The sequence below is a fragment of the Chlamydotis macqueenii genome, chromosome 22 (assembly GCF_036417535.1).
Source record: "Chlamydotis macqueenii isolate bChlMac1 chromosome 22, bChlMac1.mat, whole genome shotgun sequence".
Classification (NCBI taxonomy): domain Eukaryota; kingdom Metazoa; phylum Chordata; class Aves; order Otidiformes; family Otididae; genus Chlamydotis; species Chlamydotis macqueenii.
The window spans coordinates 8280729-8291389 of record NC_141577.1 but is presented as its reverse complement, the minus strand read 5'-3'; the positions used below and the strand labels follow the sequence as shown (position 1 = coordinate 8291389).

The 10661-nt window shown below is 61.8% G+C and overlaps 1 protein-coding gene across 1 annotated transcript; it reads right to left on the bottom strand.

Annotated features, from left to right (window-relative positions):
- Positions 1-1074: 1074 nt before the first annotated feature.
- E2F2 (E2F transcription factor 2) lies at positions 1075-8088 on the bottom strand. Its single transcript, XM_086764831.1, has 6 exons — positions 7834-8088; positions 2912-2999; positions 2349-2568; positions 2084-2242; positions 1790-1904; positions 1075-1554 (listed from the first exon to the last, which is right to left on the bottom strand). The coding sequence occupies exons 1-6, from the start codon at positions 8086-8088 to the stop codon at positions 1075-1077; spliced, it is 1317 nt and encodes a 438-aa protein (XP_086620957.1).
- Between the last annotated feature and the right edge of the window lie 2573 nt (positions 8089-10661).

The following is a 10661-nucleotide window of genomic DNA, read 5'->3' as shown; positions in this document are numbered from 1 at the left end:
CAAACCACCTCAGGATTTTGCCGCTTAGAGGAAAATAGCCTCTTCTAACTCAAAGTTTTATTTTATTTCATCGCCTCCTGGGCAGAAAACATCAAGTACCACAAGTTTTCCCACGCCAAAACAGTCTCGCCCGCGCCACCTCCAAGCCAAACTGCAGAAGAACCAACCCGAGGAAGGACAACTTAAATATACGTGCTTAAAAATCAAAATACCGACCTGACCCTGGCCAGCACCATGCTGAAAGGGGGGGTCCCATATAAATACAGTGCAATAATTACATAGATTTCACAATGACATAATTAAAAGCCGTATCCAGCCCCACATCTGGGGGCTTGCCCCACGCTGCTTCCCAAGCCCCACTCCACAGGTGATTCTCCAGCCACCAGTTAATAGCATCCCTCCTCCCAGTACACTCCAGTTTTCATACCCCCAGCACCAATAGAGTGCTGAGAGACTGGGGGGAGCTAGTACAGACTGGGAGAGAGGGGCTGATTTTGGAGGCTGCGGGTGCAGTGCCCGCACCTGAGCTTTGTCCTCTCTTCACCCAAAGGTGATTTCAGCTTTGCCACCCAATTATTTTTTTAAGGTTATTCCAGGTGGGGGGAAACGCCGCTCTAAACGACCCAAAGAACCAGTCTAACTGGGGAGCAACTGGAGAGGTCCCAAAACATGACACCCCCCCCAATACAGCCCATTCTGGGCAGGGGTTTCTCTGCCACCCAGGGGTGCCTCTGACCCACCCTGTGCACCCAAAGGCACTCCCAGTAGCCCTGGGGTGGTGGGGGATTAAGGTGGGGAGAGTTGGTGCTCTGCTGGGCTGACACCTCCCCAGAGCGCTCCCGGATCACAGGGAGGTGACAAATGCAGCCCCCAGATGACAGACAGCCCAGGAGAGAAAGGAGAAGCCACCCAGGGTGGCCAACACGAGCCCCCTGACATCCCCCTCAAAAAACCCCACACACCCCAACCTACCCCATGCTCTCCAGCTGCCCCACAGAGACCTCACGCGCTCGGGACACAAGCAACCGGAGGGGACAAAGGCAATGGGGAGGCGAGGGGCAGGGGTGGAGGGGCTCAGTGCTTCAGCAGGTCCCCCAGGTCATACGCCTCGAAGAGGTCACTGACACCCTCGCCCTCCAGGCCCCAGAGATAGTCGTCCTGTTCCAGGGGGGGAGAGAAGGCAACGAAGGGTCCCGAGTCCAGTTGGGAGGGGGTGCAGGGCAGCTGATCCTCTGTCTGCTGCAGGAGATGCGAGGGCAAGCCCAGCAGCCCAGCTTCCACCTCCAGCAGTGAGCTGGGTCCCCCTCGGATGGTGAGAGGCAGAGATGGGGGTGAGGAGGGGGTTCCTGTGCCCCCCCAGCTCTGGGGGACGGTGTGGGATGGCTGTGGGGCTGGTCCGGGGCCATTCAGCGTGGAAGGGGGCACGGCATGGTCCCGTGGGGCGGCGGAGGGACCGTTGTGGCCCTTGGTCGGGCTCTCCTCCACAATCTCCTCTGGACAGAGGTACACCTCGATGGGGCCGTTGGTGCTCTTCAGGTGGAGCTGGAGGTTGTCCTGGTGAGGGGGGCAGAGCAAGGCTCAGGGGGGCATCCAGAAGGGCACAACCCATAAAGGACCAGCTCAGGGTCCATGTAGACACCCCAAAACCACCCAGGGCCATGCTGGGCTGCACCCTCGGGACACCCCAGATGAACCCATCAAGGGCGACACAGAGGCAGCAGCACCCACAGATGCACCCTGGTCCCCACCCTGCTGCAATGTGGGGTGATAGGGGGGGAACCACACGCACCTCGCCAAAGTCCGGCACCTCCAGTTGCGTCTCTGGTGGAGCCTTCACAGCAATCAGTGTCTGCTCCTGGAAGTCACCGATGGCACGGAGGTCCTGGTACGTGACGTACGCCAGCGTGGACGGGGACAAGGTATAGGAAAAAGCAGGGCTGAGTGGGACGGCTCAACCCCACCCATCCTGGCAGCAGCCTCCGAATGTGCCCCCACAGCCCGGGGGAAGCCAACTGGAGGAGAAGGGGCTCAGAGGGGTCCCCAGGACTCCGTCCTCCCTCCCCATTTCCCCCAGTAAGGATATCTCTGGTTAGCCTGGTTGCCGGTCAGCTGCCGGAGCTGCAGGGCGCAGTCTTGCAGGAGCTGGTCCAGCGTCTTCTCCATCCCGGCCAGTTCGGCCAGTTCCCCCCGCAGCGCCTGCTGCTTGGCCGTCACCGCTGCCTCCTCAAAGATCCCCGTCCCCCTGCAGAGATGGCACTCGAGTTACCCCACGCCCTCCACCTCCCCAAGCCGCCCATGCCCCCTCAGCCCTGCCCTGTCCCCAAATCCGTCCCTCCATCATCACTCACATCCACTGGATGTTGTTCTTGGATTTCTTGCGGATGAGCTGGATGCCCTCCAGCACGTTGGTGATGTCGTAGATGCGCCGCTTCTGGACCTCCAGTGCCTCGGCCGCCCGGTTGAGGTCCACGACACCGTCGGGCGACTCGCTCAGCAGCCGGATGAATTTTTTGGTGAGAAGCCCCAGCGAGGTGTCGTAGCGAGTCTTCTCCCCGGGGGACTTGGGGGCTGCAGGGAAACGAGAGAGGACACCCCCCCCCCATTCTCTCCTTAGCATGGGATGGAGGTGACATGGGGCTGGACACACTGTGGACATTAAACACTGTACAATCCCTGGGTGGAAAAATAACCCAGAAATGACCCCCCCCAGGGAGTTTTCTGCCCGTGCAGCGAGTGAAATCGGCCCAAAGAGCCCCCGAGGGGCTGACAAGCGGGCCCTGCGTCTACCGTGCCACCTCGGGTCAGTTCGGGTGATGCTAGAGGGGACATGGCAGCAGCTCTAAGGAGGGAGAGAAACAGGGTCTGGCCCTCTCCCAGCTCCGCCCCCACCACCTTGCCCAGCACCACTTACTCCTGGGGCTGGGGACCTGCACCAGCGTCCTGCCCTTCCCCTTGGGAGTGCGAAATTCAGGGCCCTCCAGGTCCAGTTTCCTCTTGGCCTGGAACAGGAGAGAAAACCCCGCATGGGGGCTGAGCCTGACACCCCCCCCTGAGCCCCCTGGACCCCCATCTCGGGGCATCAGTTGAGCCCTGGGTGCCACAGCCCGGGGTTGGGGTGTGGGGGATGGATCTTGCAAGAAGCTCATCCGGTTGCAAAACCCCTTCTGGGAAGGGCCCCCACAGCACCCGTCAGGGCGAGGGGCTGCCGGAGGAGCTGGGTGGGGAGGAGAAGGTACTGGGGGGGGATTCTGGTAACCCCTACAGCTTCCTGCCTGCTTCTGCTGGAATGGGATTTCCCCTCGCCCCCAACTCCTGGCACGGCCAAGCCCTGCGAATGTGGCGGCTCCGAGGCCGAATCCTACCCCTCCCACCCTGCCAGCTGGCTCCTTGGGGTGCGGGGTGTCACGCCGCCCCCCCTACCCCCACCCCGCCCCGGCCACGGTTGGAAGCAGCCGAGGGCACCCAGCTGCCACCAACGCACCTGGGACCAGGTGCGCTCAACCCTCCCTGGGGACCCACGGGTGCCACAGACACGTGCACCCACAGACACCCATGGGTGCCTCGGACACGTGCACCCCGCCAGAGGGAAACTGAGGCAGGGGAGCGTGGGTAAGGTTGGAGGGGTGCTGGGTCCTGGGAGCAGGGACATGCTGTCCCCTTGGCAGCACAAGCAGCTCCTTGAAATCACCCCCCAAGGGACCCCCACAAACATAACGTGGGGAGAAGAAACCCCCAAGAGGTAGAGGGGTGCAGCAGAGAGGATACAGAGAGCTGGGGGGGAATGCCACCCCCTGCAATGGGTGCAAATCCCCCAGGATTCCCCCCACATCCCCAAATGGGGGACTTTGGGGGACGTTTTGGTTCAGCAGCAGAAAGCAGCCCCCCCAGCCCCATCCCACCAACCCCCAGTACCTGCTCCCAGGCTGGGCTGTCCCACAGGCTCCCCCCCAGCACGTCCCGCATGGCTCCCAGATCCCCGGGCTGGCTCTGTACAGCTCCGCCAGCGGCTCCCTGGGGAGCGCACCCCAATTTGCAGGGAAGGGTTGGGCGCCTTGGCAGGATTCCCACCCGAAGGGGCCGGTGGGAGAGGCGCCGGGGGCTGTTTTCCACCCCCTTACCCCCCTCCCCTAGGGAGCCAGGTTGGTCCAGAGCTCCTGTGGGAATCTGTTCCCTCCCTCCGTTCCCCGAGCAGGTTTTTCCCACTCTGTTCCCAGCCCCGCGCCCCCGGATCTGCCCCCGAGCTGCCGGCACCCCAACGGTTAAAGCCACATGGGAAACACCTGCCCTGGATCAGACCCCCCAGCATCTGCCAGTAGGATTTGGGATTGGGTGGGGAGCATCATCTGGGGCCTCCCTTCTGCTGGCACCCAAAATCTGGCTGTGGCCACCCGTGTGTCCCCATTGCTGAAGTGGAAGGGGGACAGCTGCACCCCATCTGCTCAAGCAATAGGGGCACGGGAGCCACACGGGTGGATCCCACTGTCCCCAGCCACCTCTGACCCCTCAGAATCACTAGCCACCGAGGTGGTGTCCCCTCCCCACGCACAGGAGGGGACAAAGTAGGACCCCCCCACGTGCAGTTTGGGGTGGGGGGCAGCTCGACGGGCTCAGGCAGGGGGAGGACCTCAGGGCGCTGGGACACGCCAGCGAGGGACAATGGACAAGGGAGTCCCTCCTGTGTCCCAGCTGCTGCCCCCCGCCCCCGGGGCCAGGCAGGATTAGGCACACAACAGCTGAGCGAGGAACAGCAAGGGGCTCCCAGCAGGGCTGGGGGGGGTTGGGCAAACCACAGCCAAAGGAGGGAGCAGGGACCAGACCCCATGGCCCCCCCAGGGCATTGGAGGGCGCCCCCTCATAGTGCCCACCAGCCCTCAGCCCCTGCTTCCCAGAATGGGGGGGTTACTGGCTACACCCCAATATGATGCTGAGGGTGGGAAAGGAGGCTTGACCCCTCACGTTGGATGAGGGTAGGAGCTTGTTTGGGGGGCATAAGGCAGTGGGGGGGCAGGCCGGGCCCCCCCCAGCTGTGCTTGCCAAGCAGCCCTGGGCCTGGCCCTGGTGCCAGGGGCTACACCCTGCACCCAGCCCAAGCATCAGAGCACCCTTCTCCCCCCAGGGGACTCCTCCTACCAAACCAGCCTTTCAACAGCACCCGCTGCCTTCTCCAGGCTTGTCTGGGCCCTGTCCGACACCCCCCCACGCCACTCCCAAACCCTCCCCGCCCCGTGCCAGCCCCACCGCCCTCCCCAGGGCGTGGGAATGCAGTGCCCGAGGACGGGCACCAGGAGCTGGCGGGGGCTGGAACACGGGGCACCCCAGGATCGTGTCACCACACCGGGGATGCTGCTGATGCCAAGGGATCAGGCCCCCCACCATGCACCCCTCCCTGTCTTTAGGATGGCTGAGGGCTAGCAGGGCAGAGAGAGGGGGGACAGGGTGATGAGGAACCCCCAGATTTGTGGGGTCAGGGGGCTTTCAGCCTCACCGTTGACCGGGGAGAGAGACTGACCCCAGCCCTGGCCTTGGGACAGGGAGACCACCCTGTACCCCCATCCTGGGTACCGCTCCAGGATGCATCCGGCATCTCCGTCCCCTCCAGCTGCCCTGTCCCAGTGTGGCCAGAGGGAAAAGGCCTGGCTCGACATGTTCCCGGGCAGAGAGGAGCTGGAGGCTGTGAAAGCCAGAGCCAGAAAAATCCCCTTCAACGGCGACAGGACGCCCACCACCTTCCCACTCATCCCAACCCCTCCCCACCTCCCTGCAGCCCCAAATATTCCCCCTCCTGCCTGCACAGAAAAACCCTTGATGGGATCAAAGTGGGATGGGATCACCCCAGGTCACCCCTGCAGACACCAGGGTGCTGCCGAATGCTTCTCCAGCCAGGGAAGGGCTCCAGCCCAGCACTCCTGAGGGCTGTCACCCTGGGTGCTCTTTGCACGGGTGGCAGCTCGCACCGGAAAAAAAAAACGCGGCAGACTCTGAACGCCCTTGTCCCGGCACAGAGGAGGCAAGGAGAGTGGGGACCGTGTGGCAGAGACATCACTCTCTCCAGGGGCTCCTCTGCAGCCCTGGGCCCCTGTAGAGATCCCATGGCCCCTACATTTACCCAGCCAGGAACAGGGTAAATACTCAGGATGGGATCGGCACCAGCTAAAACCACTCCTAAATACGCACATCCATGGGGGAAACGCATTTACCTGCTCCAGAACCCTCAAATCAGAGAGAGAAGGAAATCTGAGACTTTTTGGGACCGCCAGACACAAACCCATCCCGCTTTCCCGTGGGGTGATGGGCTCCCTCCAGCCGGACCAAGTGATTCCGGATCATTTATCCGGCACAGATCCAGCGAGCAGGTGGGAGTGGCTGCAATTGCCCCGGTCAGGAACTGGGAGGAAACGCCCATAATCTGATTGCCCCAGATCCGCACACAAAGGTTGCGTCCGTAAATGTGGTGCGGGGCTGGGGGTGAGCCCCAGCTGCCGGGGCTGCCAGTGTTGCACCAGGGTCAGGAATGGGATTTCCAGTACGGGGAATGGGATCATGACGTCAGGGAATTGGATGGGGACAGAGGGGAATGTCGCTTGCGAGCCGCCAAGGGGGATGAAGGAGTGCTTCGTGTCCCCAAGTGTCACACAAGCCCCCCACCCCAGACCCCACTCAGGGGACAGGAGCACCCTGAGCATCTCCTGGTGTGGGTGAAGATGATTCCAAAAAGGCCGTTAGCCCCAAACCAGCTCCCCAGTTGTGCGTGGAAACGGGACTGTGAGTTTGCAGGTTGTCTTTAGGGGAGGGGGCGGCGGCATGGGTCTGTCCTCGAGGATGGCAGCGCAGGATGCAGCATCTCACGCGGTTTGGAGACAAAGAGACCAGGGAAAAGACAGGTGGTCCTGGACCCCCGCGCTGGGACAGAGCTCGGAACGGCCCCAGCCAGCCCCACAGCGGCAGCATGGATCGGGGGGAGCGCAGACAGTCCCCTTCCCCATGCCACGGCGATCTCCTCAGCTGGCACTGAGCATCGGGGACCGAGGAAAGGGGGAATAAATAAATAAATCGAGCCTTGAAAAGATTAAATCAGAGTTAGCGGGGTCTGGAATCCCTCCCAGGACTCAGGGAGAACAGAGGCTCACAGTGAAGGCTGGATGGGTGCCCGGGCAGGAATTAAATGCCAGCTGCCAGAGGGGCCAAGCGGCCGGGGGCTCAGCGGGGACCCTTTGGGAGAAGAATTGGGCTGGGCAGAGCCGTCCATGCACCCCGACACCAGGCACGGGGCCAGTGCCCGACTCGGGCCTCAGTCTCCCCGTTCAGGGTAGCGGGGGCCTGGCAGCCGTGACCCCGAGCTGGGTGACAGGGACGCAGGCCAGTGCCAGCGACCCTCACCCCATGCCAACCTGCCCAGCTCCCGGCATTGGAGTCTCTTGTTTAAAGCTTTAGAGGTGTCCCATGGAGGAAGGGGGTTGCTTCAAATTTATACCCCCCTCAAAAAACAAAAATTAAAAAAAAAAAAAGCCAGGCTTTGAGGCCTGGCTCCGAACTGTTTGCAAGCCAGAGAGAAGAAAATAAAAAAATACGGCTGAAAAAAGGCTGAAAAGCGGAAGCTGGGAGCAGCTTTGCAGGGCAAGGGGAAGTTGAAAAACCTCGGAGCCATTTCACTGCCACTCCTGATTTCAAACTCTCCCCTCCCCCACCCCAAAGAGCCATCAGAGGGGATGTGCAGACCCCCAACATAAGCTGCAAAATTGGGAAAGGGTGGGTGCTGCGCGTCCTGGGGTCACCCACCCCCAGCTCCCCGCTCCCAGCCCCCCCCGGGGAGGGGATGAGGTGCAGACGCCTTACCGGTAACCGTCCAGTCGAGGCCGAGTGGAGGGTCCTGAGCTGGGGGCTCTGGGGCGTGGCGTAGAGACACCCCCCCCGGGAAACGGGCCCGCTGACAGCCGCCGGCGTGTAGACCTGGCTGAAGGAGCCGCGGGGGAACGGGGGGCTGCCCAGGCTGGAAGCCCCCCATTCCGTGGAACCCATCACCGACGGGGGGGGAAAGGGGAAGCCCCCACTCCCCCGGGCGGGGGACGCCCCCCTAGGGAGCTGCAGCATTGTGAAGTCCTTCCCCGCGATTTTGCAGCAAGCGTGGAGTGGGGGGGGGGGTCACAATCTCAGCGGCGGCATTTTTTTGGGGGGGGGGAGGGGGCGGTCCGCCGGGCGCTGGTTTCCAAAAACCGCGCCCCCCTCCGAGGGGAAAAAAAAAAAAAAAAAAAAAAAAAAACCCAACTCTGCAGAGAAGCAACGCGGCGGTGGCGCTACCGAAACCGAGCGGAAAAAGCGTTTTTTAGCCCCAAAAATCGCCCGCGCTGGGGCCGGATGAGGCTGGGGCAGCCCCGCCTCAGCCCAGTGCCCCACGCGCCCAGCTCCGCTCCTGCCCGATCGCGCCCGGCCCCGATCGGTTTTTTCCTTTTTTTTTTTCCTCTCCCCCTTTCCTCTCTCTCTCTTTTTTTTAAGCGCCAAACGCCGTCCCGCGAAATTCGGATTTTCCGCGGAAGACGCCGCACGCTGATTGGCTGATGGCACCCACGCCCCGCCCCTCCTGACCCCGCGCCGGGTGGGGCCTTAAAGGGGCCGCGCGGCGGAGAGCGGGAGGGGCGGCCCTGGGCCCTGCATGCAAAGCAGGGGGCGGGGCCTCTTTGGCACCACCTGCTCGGGGGAGCGGGGGTCACTGGGGCCGGGATTGATTTTTTATTCATTATTTATTAAAGCCCCCCCCACCCAATCTGGTGGGTTCCAGCCTGGGGGCTATGACACCCCTCCCCGTCCCCATGACCCCCCCCATCTGCAGCGACCTGGAGGTGAAGAGGGTGTTTGGTTTGCAACTATTTGGGACACAAAACATTTTTGGGGTCCTCCAGCCAGATGCTGGCTGCCAGCACCACCACCCACCCACCCTACCAAGCGGGCAGTGGGCAGGGGTCAGCGCTGTTTGGGGACAGGGACCTCAAGGCCCTGAGACCCCAGATCTGCATCTCCTCTGTTTCTGGCAAGGAGAGGAAGAAAGGGGAGGTGAAGGGGTCCCTGGTTGGCCCACGGGGTGTTTCAGGCTGCAGCAGCAGGGGAAAGCGCCCAGGTGGCAGCAAATCCCTGGGTGAGGGCAACTGAGACTTACTGGGACCAGTAAAAGGCCACCACAGCCACTGGGCTAAGCCGCAGCTTAATCCTGCTGAAGCCACTGAGCCACGGCGACTGGTTCCCCTCCATCACCTGGCTCCTCTCCATCATTCTCCTCTCCATCATCCGGACCCTCTTCATCATTCTCCTCTACACTGTTCTCCCTGTCTGGGTCGAGGACATTCAGCTGCAGAGATGGATTTTCTTGCGAAGGAGCCTCCTGGAAGGCAGACAGACGGACAGACACATGCACACCAGCGCCACAGCCTCCATTGAGGATGAGGATGCGTGCCAGACCTCCAGCCCCCAACTCACCTTGGGGGAAGGATGCTCAAAAATCTGCCAGGAGCCTCCGATCCTGTGCCTCCCGCCGCATGAGGGCTGTGAGGCGGAACGAAAAGCGCCTGGCAGCGGCAAAGCCACTGTGCGGCTGGGCGCCGGGTCGCTCTGCCAGGAGCACAGCTGAGCTTGGCAGCTTGGCCCACCTAGACCTTTGTCTTCCCCCCGACGGGGACAATGCAACAGCCATCTCCCTTTCAGCACGCAAAGGCAGGGTCAGTGTAATTTGACCACCTTGGGTTGTCTTCATCTGGGTAACCCTTGGGATGGGGACACAGTGGCTTGGGCTGGCGCATTGTGCCCCAACCTCCTACCAGTTTAGAGAAACTGGAAACAATGTCCCCGTCAACGTGGCCTCACTGGGGTAGGGGCTGTCCAAGAAGGTCGTGCACCTTGAGCTCCTTGTGAACCTTGGCTCTAGGATGTTCCCGAGAGGCGCCGGACTTCACGCAAGATCCCCTCACCGTGGGTGAAGGGGTCGTGAGAGACTAAGGCCCCATCCATCATCACCCTTGGGCTGAGCTGACCCCACCAGTGAGCCAAAAGGGTTAACGCAGCATTGCGGCTGTGTCCTCTCCTCGAAGGCAAGGACCAACCCTTGTCATCAAACAAGCCAAGCACAGAGTCCAGCGCTGCAGAGATGGAAATCCCAGCCTTTAAATGCTGATGGCGGGTGCAAAGTGCAGATCTCTGCCACCACCAGCTCCAAACTGCTGGGAAATCTCCACTTCTGGCCTCCTCCCATCAATGTTTTTTGTAAGAAATGCTCATTTTATCAAAATTCTCCCAGCTTTTGGCTGGGTGGCTTTGGCAGATGCTCTCCACTCATCCTTGCCCACGGAGCCAGCCTGCTCCCAGGCTCCCGCCCCCTCTGCTCCTCGTTGGCGCAGGGGAACAGGGATTCCCAACAGCTGGATATCCCCATGGCCACTGGCAGGCTGGCACAGATGAAGGCCTCGCTCACGATAAAGATGATGAAGTAACCGGCCACCATCATCTTCAGGGTCTGCCCTTCTTCCCTGTTGGGGATTGAGACCGGTTGACAGTTGGTGGTGGCCTCAGGGCAGCTTCTCAGCATCCATCCAGCACTGGACCCCATTGGCCAAGCCAATGCTCCCAGCCCAGGTGGACGTTTCCCGGCTGCTTACCAGTGTGGAGTTAAAGAGGAGGAA

Bases quoted from the DNA above. Each gene is read 5' to 3' on its own strand.
- E2F2 (XM_086764831.1), bottom strand. From the start codon at position 8,088: ATGCTGCAGCTCCCTAGGGGGGCGTCCCCCGCCCGGGGGAGTGGGGGC. The intron at 3,000-7,833 runs GTAAGGCGTCTG...CTCCTGTTCCAG, and splicing joins CCTCGACTGGACGGTTACCG to GCCAAGAGGAAACTGGACCT. The intron at 2,569-2,911 runs GTAAGTGGTGCT...GTTTCCCTGCAG, and splicing joins GCAGGTCCCCAGCCCCAGGA to CCCCCAAGTCCCCCGGGGAG.